Source organism: Delphinapterus leucas, chromosome 1, assembly GCF_059928025.1.
Source record: "Delphinapterus leucas isolate spDelLeu-1000000601 "Yukka" chromosome 1, BTC_Dleu_Yukka2, whole genome shotgun sequence".
In the NCBI taxonomy this organism is placed as follows: Eukaryota; Metazoa; Chordata; class Mammalia; order Artiodactyla; family Monodontidae; genus Delphinapterus; species Delphinapterus leucas.
This window is the reverse complement of record NC_143129.1, coordinates 145,353,599-145,368,869: the sequence shown is the minus strand read 5'-3', so window position 1 is coordinate 145,368,869 and position 15,271 is coordinate 145,353,599. Positions and strand designations below refer to the sequence as shown.

Below are 15,271 nucleotides of genomic sequence, written 5' to 3'. Positions count from 1 at the left end.
TCCCAGTCGCGCACAGCTGTACTCCCGGTTGTACGCGCCCAGTCTCCCTCAGGCCCCGCCCCCAGACCACGCCCCCGTGCTCTGCCTTACTGCGCGGGCTGAGCTCCGCAGCCCCGCCCAAGGGCCTTTCCCTAGGCAAGCGCCTGAGCGCACGCTGCCTACCCTCCCCCAGCTGAGCTGGCTCCCTGGGGCTTCTGAGACCCACGGGACCCGCCCTCGCAAGAGCACGCACGCGCAGTCCCCACCTCTCGCTGCTCAGAGCCCTAGGCCCTCGGGTCGCCAGCCCCGGGTCCGGCCCCGCCTCCAAGCGCGACCCCGCCCCTCATGCCGGGTATCGCGCAAGCGCGCCTCCCCTGCCCAGCCTTCCCCCCGCCCCCGACGGCCCCGCGGTCCCAAGGCGCAGGTCGCCCCCAGCCCCCTCCCTTCTCCCGCACACTCTGTGTCCCACCCTCCCTAGCTTTGTGCCGGGGGCGCGGAGCCGCTTCCCCCTTCAGCCGCGCCGCGGGAGTAGGGAGCCGTCAGCGAGGAGCTGCCGCTGGCTGCCCCAGGCAGGGGCACAGGTAGGTGGCGGCCGCGGGCTGGGCCGCTCACCGAGCCTGGGGCTGCGAGTGGGGGCGGGTGTGAGGTTTGAGGGAGGGGTGGAATGGGGGGAGGGGAAGACCGAGAGGGACGGGGCTGGGGTGTGGTTGGGTGAAAGGTGTGAGGGTCTAGGGTTGTCAGAGACGGGTTTAAGGGTGGAGTTGGGGTGCTGGGGTAGTGTATGGGGGCGTGTGAGACTTGGGGTTCGGGGCCTGGGTGGGAAAAGGGAGCAGGATTAGCTTGGGTGGATTTGGGGAGGGACATGCGTGGGAATTTAGAGAGAGAGGGAGAATTGCAGTACTGGGGAGGGGGAAAAAGTGGGATTAGAGGAGTGCAAGGAGGAAAGGATCTAGGATGGGAATAGGAGAAGGGGTGGGGTTTTGGGGGCTGGGAGAAGTTGTTGGGGCTGTGAAGTTGGGCATAGTGAGCGTGAAGGATTTTGAAGGTTGAGGGCAGAAGACAAGGAAAAAGATGGAGAGTTTGGGGTCCTGGGAGAGGGAAACTCAGAATGGGAGAAAGGGAGGAGTACATGGTGAAGGACAGAGGAAGAGTGCATGGGGGTTAGAGAGGGCGCGGGTGGAATGGTGTGGGGGGAAGGAAGGAGAGCCAGGTGGAGGTGGGCTTGCAGCTGGGCGACAGGGAGCCGTATTTCAGAAGGGATGGAAGGATTGGAAGGGTGTGAGGTTTGAGAGGTGGGGGCACGGGAGCTGGGCGTGGGTGAAGGGGGTGGATTAGGATTTTTGGTGTGGAGATTGGATCTTGTGTGAGAAGCTTAGAGTTGGCAGGTAGAAAAGCTGTGAAATGTCAGGGTGTAGGAGAGATTGGCCTGTTCTAAGAGGGAAGTAAGGAGCTAGGTATGGGTGAGAAGGCAGGTAGGAAAGTGCAAGTTATAGGACAACAGAAATGAGTTGAAAACTGGATAATGGTGGTGACCCAGAACAATAAACTTGAGATTGTTAGTTGGTTATTGGTGGTTTGGAACTACTTTCTGTTCAGGTTTTTATGTTAGAAACTTTCTTCAGAGTACTGCATTTTCAAGTAAACCAAGGGTGTCTGCAGCCTTGGGATGACGGCCATGGATTGACAGGTGTTTTCCTGGTGTGTGGATTTGGGTAATTTCTGCCCTGGCAGAGGAAGGAGGGGAGGCCTCAGTGTAGCTCTGTCCTGGCTCTGTTCCCACCAACTCTTTCCTCAGTTGTACACTGTTTTTTTTATCTCCTCCCTCTCTCACCCCTCCCCCCCAGCTTGAGTCAGTGAATACCAGAGGGATCCAACAGGTGGGTGAGATTAATTTTTAACATTTTTTATCCTTAAGGCTGATGTCATATTTTTATTCTTGAGAGACAGCATCATGCAGTGGCAAGAGCTTGAGCTTTGGAGTGATACAGCCTTGAGATTGAATTCTGGCTCTGCCACTTATTAGTTCTGTTTCTTAAGTAAGTTACTTTACGTCTCTGAGCGCCTTCATCCGTTAAATGGCGATCCTGACTTCACAGGATTGTTGAGAATTACAGGAATCATTTAATATAGTGCCTAACAGTGCTTGGCAACTCAGTGGTCGCTCACACCCACTATTATCATCATAATCTTACTATGATTAATATTCCTGGGGGATTGTTAACTTACTTTACCTACTGAAGTTAGGCGTTTTCTTCTCTTTCTTTTCAAATTAGATATCCATAGACTCAGCTCACAATTTTAATTGTCTGCTTCCCTGACTCTGTCCTTCCAGTCCACTTGACTGGATAGTCATGAGTCTTGCTTGGCAAACTGGCTTCAAGATCTAAAAAGCTGTTAAGTTTAGTTATCAATTATTTTATCTTGCCTCTTATTCAAAGAGGCTGAAGAGCACTGAGTTTTTAATGTAGTAAGGCTACATCTTAGTATTCATTTGATGAAATGACATGCTTCATGGTAACTTTGGCTCATTTGTGGTGACCAAATACTAGAACATGCACTATTGTAATAGTTTTCTATGGGGTTTTATGGGTTACAAAACTCCCTCCCTGGAGACAGGCTTAGAGGCTATCAGAATGCCCTGTTACTCTGTCGCTCTAATATGAAGTATAGCTAATACAGATCTCCACTGGACATTGTTATTCTTTCACATACCAATTACTTAAATTTTCCAGTTCGTGTAGTATTTGTGCCATGGTATAGAATAGGCCCTGTCTCCTGAGGGGCTCCCTTATAATAGACCACTCTGTGTAACAGCCAGGCACAAGCAAAGGCAAGTTACGGAAGCTTTGTTTGGAATTTTCTCACCTTTATGGTTCTTAACCGTGAAAGGCATAAACATTAATTCAATTCTGAGATCATTTTATAGTACTTCACAGACTCTCAGGAAGCTCCTTATTGTGAGAGTGCAAGATGCACAAATTTAGTCGTAGAAATCAAAGGTCACCAGGATTTCCTGACCATGGTCAGTTCCTCAAGTATCAGTTGAAGAACAGAGAGCCCTTGGGGTTTCTGGACAGATGATGTGGGCTTACTCTTCAGGAAATATTTGATTTTTTTCATCGTTTAGAAAGAGAACTAGCATTTGATGAGTAATTTAAAAGTAAAATATAGCCAGAACTGTGCCGTTTTTGAAAATGATCCATGGAAGCCGAAGCTGCCAGGATTTGGGGCAGCCTGGGTAAGTGTCCTCACTTTGGTCCCAAGCTGCTTGTGCCCTCTGCTGGATGGAATCAGATTTTTCTGATTTTCACCGGAAGTGGTCATCCATTCATCCATTTGTCCATTTTACTCCAAAGTTTATGGAAGACACTATTGCAGGTGATGGTTAGGGGTACTACAGATAGGCAGACCCTATTTCGTTGCCAGGAAGTTTAAGTGTGCTGATTACTTATAATATGTTACTTTCCATGGAATTTGTCTTTCTACTTTTAAAATTAAGTCATTCTTGTTTGGGGCCATATCTGGTATCTACGTTCTGGTCTACAGGTAGAGTAGGACTCTGAATGTCCAAATCCAGAGATAAAGACTGAAAGGGATCTGCTTTATCTCCTTATCAAGATTAAACTCTGTGAGACTGAAGGGGCCAGGTGCTTACCCCTGGAAGAAAAGCTTAGAATAACTGAAGTATCTCCTCAGCAGCAGGCACTGAATACTGGCGAGAGTATGGGTTGTGCGAGCTAGCCAATTTTTTTTCTGGTTTTTAGATTTTTTTTTTTCCTCCCTGGTAGTACCAGTAGCAATATACTCCCATCATCCTCTTTGCTTCTACCACCTGCAAAAGGGTCTGGCGAGTGGGGGAGGAGTCTGCAGCTGTTGCCTGGTAGAGGAGCTGGCTCCTAGCAACAGTATCAGCAGGCCTTGCAGCTCAGAGTACTAAGTCTGTCCCTTTGAGGTCTCACCCTTCCTCTTCATTTGGTTCAGCAAATATCTGTTGAGGACTTATTCAAGCTAGGCTCTGTGTTGGACCTGGAAAAGAAAAGAGAGATGAATCAAGTTAAGTGTCGTGTACTCAAAGAGCTCACAGCTTTGGGAATATTAGCAAGTGAACGGACAGTACACAGTGCGAGGTGCTGTGTAGCAAGAGACATTGGTGCTCTGGGAAAACCAGACAGATGTGTGCACTAGTGCAGGGGTTAGGAAGTTTTCTCAGGAGAGGGATGGTGGTTGAGCTGAGTGTTAATGATAACTAGGAGTTAGCTAGGTCAGGGAAGCAGAGAAGGATGTTCCAGCCAAAGGGAGCAGGATGTGCAAGGGCCAGTGAGACGAGAACACAGCCAACTTACCTCGGTCGTATGGCTTAGCCAGAGAGTAGGGCATAAGGAGATGAGCAGGGAAGAGTGAGGCTCTCGGGCGTGGCAGGGCCCTCTTTTCTGATGTGCTTTTATACACATAATTATCCTCAGGAGAAACATGGATCATACTGATACCCACAAACAGGATCAGTGTTTGATCTCCAGAGACTCGGCATTTTTGATCACTGACTTGATTGATTGTTGACACTTTTAAGTGGCTTCAGAACTACATCCTAGCCCTGCATTGATGCAGAAGAAGCTGGGTTTGTTCACTCTAAAAGTCAGTCAGAGTCTTTTAGAGATAATAGCGGTTTTTTGACCTATGTTATATTAAGTTTTACCTAAAAATTGTAGCAATGATAATCATATACTTTCATTTTATTTAACTTGGCAATTTCTCGAATATTTTGAAACCTCACAGTTCCTCAGGAAAGCAAGTGTTTATTTCAGGTAGCGCTTGGACACAAAATGTCACCCATATGATTGCATAAATACCCTGCTGGTTTTTTTTTTTTTTTTACCCTGCTGTTTTTGATATGTTGCCTTACTTCGGAAGTGCCAGCTAACTGAAGAAGTTAAGGCACAAGAGCTAACTAAAGGCTATTCTAGCCCTTGGAAGCATCACACCTTAATAGCTTTTAGTTAGCTCTTGTGGTGGAGGTCTTTATTTGTGGATCCAAAAAACCATGTTGCTTGTGGTCTGTGTAAGGTTTAGCAAAGGAGTAAATTTTAGTTCCATGAGGGACTATTATCCTCAGGGACTATTACATGCCAGAGCACTATGTTGTTAGGGTGGATGAATTAAACATGATCCTTGCTCTCAAGGAGCTCAAATCAGCAGAACACGCCCAGAAATAAATCAGTAGCAGAACTGTGAGCCAAGTGCAATAAAGAAATGTGTGGAAGGTGCCAAGGTAGCAAGGGATTATTAGTTTCTAGCCTTTGTTCTGTGTGTAAACATGTTTTAAAAAACAGAAATAGTTGGACTTCCCTGGTGGCGCAGTGGTTAAGAATCCGCCTGCCAATGCGGGGGACACGGGTTTGAGCCCTGGTCCAGAAAGATCCCACATGCCTCGGAGCAACTGAGCCCGTGTGCCACAGTTACTGAGCCTGCGCTCTAAAGCCTGCAAGCCACAACTACTGAGCCCATGTACCACAACTACTGAGCCCATGTGCCACAACTACTGAAGCTCGCCTCCTAGAGCTCATGCTCTGCAACAAGAGAAGCCACTGCAGTGAAAAGCCCGTGCACTGCAACGATGTGTAGCCCCCGCTCACTACAACTAGAGAAAGCCCACGCGCTGCAATGAAGACCCAATGCAGCCAAAAATAAATAAATAAAAATAAATTAATTAAAAAAAAACCAGAAATAGTAAATTCCACGTGTACAATTTGTAACTTGCAAATCAATAAAAAATTTTATCATTTTTATGGCTGCATTCCATGGTATGGATGTATCATCATTTATATAATAACACCCTTGTTGAACATTTAGGTTATTTTCAGTTGTTTTGCTAATATCAGCTGTGCTGCCATGACTTTCCTTGTAGGTGACTCTTTGACCACTTCTGTGATAACTCCCTTAGAGTGAATTTTAGAAATGAGATTTGAGCTGGCTTTTGAAAGATGAATAAGAGTTCACCAGATAGACAAGAAAAGGGGAAGCATAGGAAAGGGCATTCCAGGTCGAGGTAATAGAGGTAACCTCCAGTGCCAGAGTTCACAGGCAACTGGTAAGCTTTGGTTCCCCAAATCAGCTACAGGGCCTGCCTGGAAAGCTCATAAAGCTCTGGGCACAGCAAGATGAAGTTACACGTTACAAATGGCATTTTAATTGGATTTGATTTCCTTGTGCCTTGCTTTTACAGTTGCGACCAAGGCAATGTCTTACTACCTCAACTCAGAAAACCACCTGGACCCAGGGCCCGTCTACGTGCGAGAAAATGGGCAACTGCACATGGTCAATCTGGCCTTGGATGGTGTCAGGAGTAGCCTGCAGAAGCCAAGGCCTTTCAGACTGTTTCCCAAAGGCTTTTCGGTGGAGCTTTGCATGAACAGGGAAGATGATACTGCACAGAAAGAGAAGACTGATCATTTCATCTTCACATACACCCGGGAGGGGAATCTTCGGTACTCTGCCAAATCCCTCTTCAGCCTCGTCCTGGGCTTCATCTCTGACAATGTTGATCACGTTGATTCCCTTATTGGCTTTCCTGAGCAGATTGCTGAAAAGCTGTTCTCTGCTGCTGAAGCCAGACAGAAATTCACAGAGCCAGGTGCAGGGCTGAGGGCTTTGCAGAAATTTACAGAGGCCTATGGAAGCCTGGTGCTTTGCTCCTTGTGTTTGCGCAACAGGTGGGTGTTCTGATTAAGACAGTGAGTAGTTCATTGGGTGTGTGAATTCTGTCAAGCTATGGGGCTTAGTGGGCTTGGGCACTTTCCCCATCAAACAGCCCTTGAGTTCAGAATTTCCATACACGAAGTGGTAGGCCATTTTGAGAAAAATCATTGTCTTTCTCCCTTCCCTTACCCTCCCAGACAACACTTAGGTTTATTTTGAAAACGCTTTACAAGGATTAGTTGATTGCCACAGCTCCTCCATTAGGTAGTAAATACTCCTCTACCAACTTTTCTAGAAAGAGAAAATAGAAAAGAAAATGTGATTTGCTAAATATCTCTTGGTATGTATGCTCTCGGGGATGTGAAGATTAGTAACCAAAGTTCCTGTCTCTATTCCAGTTTTCAGACCACTAGATATTGAGCATTAGATAAAAAGCAACTTTAGAAGAATAAGTGGTTAAAATTTCAAGTGTCTTAAAGTTTGGAAATTTTCAGTAAGGTCCCAACACCAGAACCAAGGTCTGTCTATTTTCTAACAAAGCAGATGTTTTCTCTTATCACCTGCCTTTGCTCATATACTTTTATTGATTTATTTAAAATTTTTATACCACCATCGTGTAAAATGACTTTCAGGGCATCTACTAATTAAAAAGAAAAACTTGAAAAAGTACACAGAAAATTTAAACACAAACACAAAAAGGTATAACGTGGAACATAAGCCTCCCTCCCATCTCTCTCCTGTTTCCCTTCCCCAGAGGCAACTCCTGTTACCAATTTCTTTTACATAATTCCAGAGATATTCTGTACATATACATGCATGTATAGCTGTCCCCTTTGTTATACAAACAACAACACACACACAGTGCTCACACTGGTATGCACTTTACTTTCTTCACATATTTTGAAAATCATTTACCGTCAATATGTGTAGATTTTTAAGATAGCAGTATAGTATACCATTATATATATCTTTATACATTTGGGAATATACTCTATCTATAAATTGTATTCTGTTTTTTCCTCCACGTACCATTATACCTTAAGTATTTCTCACAATAGGGAAGATGCTTTTTATCCATTTGTGATGTCTGCACACTGTTCCAGTGGTCAAATTGGATGAGAATAGCACTTTCATTCACATTTGATGAGCACATAAATTAATGTAGCATTTCTGGAAAGAAGCTTGGCACTATGTATCAAAAGCTTTAAAAATATTCATATCATTTGTTTGACCCATTAATTCCATTTATTAAGAGTCTGTTCTAATTTCTAATGTAATAATCAGATATGAGAACAAATACTTTACATAAGGGTGTTCATTGTAGTACTATTTGTAATAGTGAAAATCTGAAAGCTGAATATCCAACAAGAGGAAATTAAATAAATAAATTATGGTACATTCATATAATGAAATAGTGTATAACTTTTAAGATAATATCCAAAGATCATTTAAAATGGTGTGGTAAAATGTTCATTATAGAATAAATGAAAAAAATAAGAATTAAAATTATATGTATGATCCCAATTTTGTTTGTAAAAAAAATAGAAAATTTTACATGTATTGCATATATGGGGGGGGAGAAAAAAGAGAAGGCCACTGAAATGTAATTTAGGTAATGAGATTGAAATTGGTTTTAATTTTCTTTATAGTTTTCCAGATTTTCTTAATTTTTTTCTCCAAGGAATGTGTATTACTTTTATAATCAGAAAAATATAAGAAACATTTTTAGCAATCTTTTGGCTCATATTTTATTGCAACAATTACAAATAAGACAATAACTAAGACAATGCTGCCTTATTCAGATATAAGAGTAAGATTTTTCAGTTGTGATCAAAAACTTTCCCTCTTTTGAATCCTCAAAGGAAAATAGGAAGAAGGCAGGAGATTTGGGTTTGCATTTGCAATTCTCAGCTGAAGCTGCAGCAGCAAAGGTTTTACCAGCACGAAAGGGTTCAGGTCATGGGGAAAGAGCTTGAGAAAATAATTGAAAAATAAGATAATCGTGTAGGTACAGGCACTTGCTTTGTGGGGTTGGGTCACAAAGCTGCCTGCCAAAAGGGGAAGCCAGTGTCTTTGCAACTGGGTTTCAACCCTACAAAACTGTCTCCTCCCTGTGATTTTTAATCCCACCGGTGGTCACAGGGAGGCAAGTATTTGCCTTAAAATATCACCCTGTGTAACCGAAGTAATTATAATAGCTACCATTTAATGAGGGCCTATGAGATGCCATTTACTTTTGGAACATTTTTTCTGATTTTCTTAATAGTCCTTAAAGGAAGTGATCATCAGCTCCATTTTCTAGCTGGAGAAATTGAGGCTCACAGAGGTTAAGTAAGTTTCTTACAATCATACAAGTAATTAGTATTGCTGGAACCCAAACTCAGGTCTGACACTAAAATATCTGTGCTGTTTCTGTTGCTTCTCCACTACACTCTTCTGAACTTTTTAAGGGGCAAGTTGTAAGACTAATTTTGAGCGAGACCCTAGAGCTTCAGTTACGTCCTAGATAAGCACGTAGTAGTGTCTGTGGTTTTGCATGTTTGTTTCTCAGCTTTGATTTTTGTAATGTTTGTTAATCATGTTATATGTTTTTGTGTCCTTCCCAGATAACCCTTGTTTCAGAATTACTAAATATCTTTTGGTTAACTGATCAAAGGATGTGTGTTTTCCTTTCTGTAATTGCCAGTAATTCCCCAAATTCCCATTAACCCACTTCAACTCTGTGATTGGAAGATGGAAAACAGCAGCTTTATTTACAATGCAGTTAAAATATGTCTGAGTAAATAAGGCTCATTTGTGTACCCAGCTGAGCTCAGTCACCAGGCAGCTTAGAGGGGGTATCAGTGCCCCAGGCCATCTGTACCCAGCAGTCAGGCCAGCGATCAGCTTCAGTATATCTTATTCTGATTGGAAGTAGGAAGAAAAGAGATCTAACTCCCTTCTTGTCCTTGGATTATTCAGTGCTGTTTTTGGTAATTATGATTCTGGCAACAGTAGAGAAATGTGAACACTTTTAAGTATAACCCCACTGATCCTAGCTTACCATCTAGCTGTGGAAACTTCTAGGCATCCATGAGAAAAGTGGATGAGAAAGGCATGCTCTTGCCCACAAGCATTTCCCTGTTCTCTTAGACTCCTCTCCTGTTTCCTGTCACTTCTAATCCCTTTTCATTTTTTCTCACTGACATCATATGAAATAGATGGACAACTAGAAAGCAGGGTGGAGGCCATAGCCTGGGCTGTGCAGTGTCTTTTTGATCTTCTTTTCCTCTCCAGAGGCCTCCTGATACTTCCCGATAGCAGTTTGGCAAGGTGCCCCAGTGTAATTAAAGTGTTCATGCTCACAGGTTTGCCTTAATAACCATCTAGTTTAGAATGAGTTCTTATAATAGTCATGTTGCACATACTTTTGGAGTAAAGTTAGCGGGATAACAGTGGCACAGTGACGTGGGCAGCTACTCAAACTTGTGTTTGAATAGAAAAGATAAAACCTGACTGTCAAATATATCTTGGTATGTTCTTGGGGATGTGCTGGTTAGAACCCAGAATTCTTGGCCTGTTCCAGTTTTCAAAGCACTAGATACTGAGCATTAGATAAAAAGCAACCTTAAAGGAATGAGTGATTAAAATTTCGAGTATTCTAAAGTTTGGAAACTCTGATAAAATCCCAGCATTGACACCAAGGTCTGTCTGACTTCTAACAAAGCAGATTTTTTCTCTCGTGTCCTGCCTTTGCTCATATGTATTTATTTATTTATTTAAAGTTTTTATTCCACCATCACTTAAAAAGATTTTTAGCTTAAAAAATTCAACCTGTGCCTACATAGTAATCAGTAAAGTCTGCTTATTACATAGTACCTTGTCCTGATGGAATGTTGATGTGTCACAAAGCCACAAACGGTGATGTTTTAAAAGAAAGAAAAGAAAAGCTGTTGATTGCTCTCGACACCCCACAGATATCTGGTGATTTCAGAAAAACTCGAGGAGATTAAGTCTTTCCGGGAGCTGACCTGCCTGGATCTATCCTGTTGCAAGCTTGGAGATGAGCATGAACTTCTAGAACATCTCACCAATGAGGCCCTGTCTAGGTATTGACCTGCCACCATTTGTAGATGAATTGTTTTGTTTCTTTTTTTAAAGGATGATCAGTTGGGATCATCTTGAAGAATGTTGATTACTTCCCAATCCTGTGTTTATTTGCTAATTCTTTTTTCTAAAACGATTCAATCTCCATTTACTCGGTACAAGCAGTATAGATTGGACAACTCTTAGGAAAGTAAGTCACTAGGTTCTTTACCTAAATAAACTTTATTTCAACATATAATACTTGACGCTACCTGTGTTGAAAAATGATTTTGCCCTGGTTTATTCTAGCAAGAGATGAGAAGTTATACAATTTCTACAATCATTATCATTTTCTATTTTAACTGCTAATTAACTATAAATTATTTAAAATGTGAACTATTAAAAGACAGCCAAATAAATCCTTTTCAAGAACCATAATTTAAAGAAATCATCCAGTTCATACCATTCACACATAGTCCGACTGATCTCAGTATGGCCAGCAGAGAGAAGGCCAGATGGATTCCTTTGTGGTTTAATAAACACCCAGAAGGATAACAGTACTACAAACCTGAGTCTAACCTGTTTCTTGGGGCCTGCCTAGGACAGTGACACCTACCTACTGCCCTGTACAAAGGGTTTTTTTTTTTTGGAATTTTATTTTTTTATACAACAGGTTCTTATTAGTTATCTGTTTTATACATATTAGTGTATATATGTCAATTGCCATCTCCCAATTCATCCCAGCATCAGCACCACACTCGCACCCCCGCCACTTTCCCCGCCTCAGTGTCCGTATGTTTCTTCTCTACATCTGTGTCTCTATTTCTGCCCTGCAAACCGGTTCATCTTGTACAAAGGTATTTTTGTACAAGGTTAGTAAAGGTTCGGATTTCTTGAGTGTGGGACAGTGGGACACATTAATAACACCAGTTACAGGTTAGCTGAATGGATTGGCTTATGTCTGTACCTTATAAACCCAATCTGAGAATTGGATTTATAAAATAATTAGAATGAAAGAATTGTGCTTTGCATAAAGAATTCTCATAGGAGTTCTTAGCAGACTTTCCCAGTATATTTAGAGTGGTTTTGGTTTTCACACAGCATTTGTCAGGAATGCAGCTTTTGTGATAAACAAGTGTATTTATATCCTTAATGCAGTCCCTGTTTACCTCATTCCATCATATACCTTTAGTGCCCTCTGCCATCTGAGACTAGTACTACATGACACTTTGATCTGTAAGTTAACCCTCACTTAGCAACTGAAGTAGCACCAAAATATCTTTAACTTTATTAAATGCATTATGTGTGAAATAGCAGAGGTTAGAAGATATATTTTTGAATGAAATTTATGAAAGTATGTTCTCATGACTAGACTTTCTCAAATGCTCTTTAAGTAATTTACTTATGGACTTTGTTTTCTAGTGTAACTCAGCTCCACCTGAAGGATAATTGTTTATCTGATGCCGGGGTGCGGAAAATGACGGCACCAGTTCGAGTGATGAAAAGAGGCCTTGAAAATCTAACATTATTAGATTTATCTTGTAAGTTTTATTAGAAGTTATAGATGATTAACGTTGGAAGAATGGACTTAGAAATCATTTAGTTCTTCCTCTTTGTTTGAGAGGTGATAAAATTGAGGGGAGGTGACTTTCTTAGGTGCCACAAGTTAATAGCAGAGCAGGACCTAAAGCCAGAGGCTCTTGACTCCTGGCCAAATACCTTTCCTGGCATGGTGCCACCTCTGTAAGGTAGTAAAAGCCCTTACAGATTCACCCATGCCACTTACTCTCTGCAGACAGGGCAACCTTTCATCATATTCACAGCATATATGAAGGACGTTTGGCTCATTTTTACTTTCTTTGAGTTGCTGATCTATAGTGTCTGTCAGCTAGGTCATTTTTTATCAATAATTGCTTGGTGAAAATCGGGATGAAATTCACAGTTTTGATAACTTGCACAGAATGAACCAGTTATTGACTCCAGTAGTAGAAAGATGGTAAGATCATTTATGATTTAACTGAGCATTTATTAAATATGTGGCAGGATGGTATGGTGTCAAAAAAATAGAAGGAGCAGGGGTTTGAGGTCAGAGGACACTCCTTGCTCTGCTACTGTGTGCCCTTGTGCAAGTTATTTAACCTCTCTGAGCCTTGGTTTTGGCTTGTGTGAAACGAAGATAATAATGAATGCCCTCCCTTCCTCCCAGGGAAGTCTATTCATTTAACAAATATTTTTGGAGTGTCTACAATGTGCCAGGCACTGTGCTCATGGTCTTTAGGACTCAGTGCTAAATGCAGTACTCTCTGATATGAGAAGGTGATATGTAAGAAAGGATTTTTTTTTTAAATGCAGGTTAGTAAGACATTAATAGTCTCTGTGCCTTAGTATCCTTGAAAATCTTTTTAAAATAAATCTTTTACTTTGGAGGTAAAATGGCTGTGAACAAAGTCTAATATACCATTCTAATACATGTTTACATACGTTGTTTTCATGTGGTTCCAAATTAAACCCTTTGGAATAACTATCTGGTTCATTAATTTTTCTGCTAACCCCCAGCTCCTAGAAAGTTAAAGCTGTGAAGGCTCTTAAGGATCATCCAGCGTGGCTCCTTCACATTACAATAGGAAAGATAAGATTTCTATATTCAGTTTACTCTGAAAAGCTTGTTCACTCAGTATTTTCTATTTTATCATTGTTTGGCCTTTTTTCCTGAGCTTATTGTTGGCATTGTAGCAATACTTATAACTATAACAGAATACTATCTATGTTTTGACATTTAGGTAACCCTGATATCACAGATGCAGGAATTGGATACCTCTTTTCTTTTAGAAAACTAAACTGCTTAGATATCTCTGGGACGGGACTCAAGGTAAGACTTCTACTCCCTTCTCTTGCTTTTCCAGACTTACAATTTGATATTTTGCTTCTGCTAATTGGCATTTAGAAAGGACTGGGATCTGTGATGGTGTTTATTTCCTACTGAAAGCAAGTAGGAGTTAACCAGATGTGTGTACATTAGTGTTCTGGTTTTCCCTTACTAGGACGTCAAAGCTGTCAAACACAAGCTTCAGACCCACATAGGTCTCGTTCACTCCAAAGTGCCTTTGAAGGAATTTGATCACAGTAACTGCAAGACAGAGGGCTGGGCTGACCAGGTAAGGCAGATATTTTCTCCTACAGTTAACGTGGCTTCATTTTAATTCCAAGTGTCTTTTTCAACACTTGAACAAATGTTAATCCTCTTGGTATTCCTTGGCTGAATTGTCATCTTCAGTCGAATCCGAGATACTGATGGCCTGGTAACTAACCCAGTTACTTAAGAAAAGGTGTTAGATGCCAGTCCTTAAATCTCATGCTCTGGTTGCTAGATTGTGCTTCATCCGTATGGGACCTGGAAGAAAACGCCTTCTTATAAATGACTCAGAAAATAAATGAATTCTTGCTTGCTATGCAAAAAAGCAGTATGACCCAACTTCACAAGGACAGATTCTCTTAGCAGTGTGTGTATACTGGAAAGAGAATAAGTCACACTGATAAGAATTCAAATCTAACTCTTTCCCTTTTTGGGGGCAAATTTCTTAACTCTTAGAGCCTTAGTGAAGAAACATCTTTTTTTATCCTGAGCTCTCAAAAAGAACTTCTTTCTTTTTGAAGTTTTAAAATTTTTATTTTATGTACAAAGAACTAGGACTGTTTGGAAAGGTAGATGTCCTGGATGAACCATTCGAGGAAGTTCACTTAGTCCAACTCAATGAAGCCGATATCCTCCAAGTACTGGCAGAAACACGGGTGACACATATTGAGGCCATATTTCCAGATCAGACTATGCTAGTTTGAGCACACTGAGCCCTTCCATTTTCAGCTTCTTAGCTGAACTTTGATGCTCTCTTGTCTTTTTGATGGTCTTCCTTAAGTTGGTGAAGTACAGACTTAAGTAGAGAGTCAGAAGGTAACCAAGTAGTAGAGCACCAGTAGATGCCAGCCTCCCTGTGGCTGGTGCCTTTCTCCTCCAGATACTTTAAACCAATGTTTATTGCTGGAGGCCTAGAAGACCCACCAAACTTTTTGATCTGGATCCCTCCTTGGCTCCAAGCAATAACGCATGGTTGTGGACCTATCCAACCACCTGATTGTAGCATCACCTCCCTATAAGTAAGCAAGAAGGGGTGCTGGTGAATCGGTGTTTCAGAAGCACTTTGAAGTTTGTGAAAATGCATGCTGAAATAATTACAACAGTTCATTGTCAGACAAAGTTTATAGTGCTGGAAGAATCCTAGATACATCCAGTAGACTTGGGGCAGGTGTGGGATGGTCTTACAAGGGCTTGATGTAGTTTGGTTATGGTAGCAGGTGACATGGTGGAAAGAGCATAGGCTGTAGGGTCAGAGGCCTGAGTATGGGATCCTGGCTCAGCAACCCAATAGGGATATGACTTAAGGCAACTTTGAGTCTCTGTTTATTTATCTGTAAAATGCAGAAACCAGGACCTTTCTTGCAGAGCTAAGGCTGAAGTAAAATACCTAACAGCCTGGAC

At 41.9% G+C, this 15,271-nt stretch overlaps 1 protein-coding gene across 3 annotated transcripts in view; it reads left to right on the top strand.

Moving 5' to 3' along the window:
- The first annotated feature begins 110 nt into the window (after nucleotides 1–110).
- Nucleotides 111–15,271, top strand: part of LRRC42 (leucine rich repeat containing 42) — a 36,432-nt gene continuing 21,271 nt past the window's right edge. The window contains exons 1-7 of one of the 3 annotated variants that reach the window (XM_022575743.3): nucleotides 111–560; nucleotides 1,824–1,856; nucleotides 6,200–6,686; nucleotides 10,629–10,760; nucleotides 12,160–12,278; nucleotides 13,518–13,606; nucleotides 13,779–13,892. In XM_022575743.3, the coding sequence (XP_022431451.1) occupies nucleotides 6,214–6,686; nucleotides 10,629–10,760; nucleotides 12,160–12,278; nucleotides 13,518–13,606; nucleotides 13,779–13,892 (927 nt within the window). In that variant the 5' untranslated portion in view covers nucleotides 111–560; nucleotides 1,824–1,856; nucleotides 6,200–6,213. The remainder of the gene's footprint in view (nucleotides 561–1,823; nucleotides 1,857–6,199; nucleotides 6,687–10,628; nucleotides 10,761–12,159; nucleotides 12,279–13,517; nucleotides 13,607–13,778; nucleotides 13,893–15,271) is intronic. The other 2 variants (XM_022575744.3, XM_022575742.3) reach the window with 2 other exon arrangements.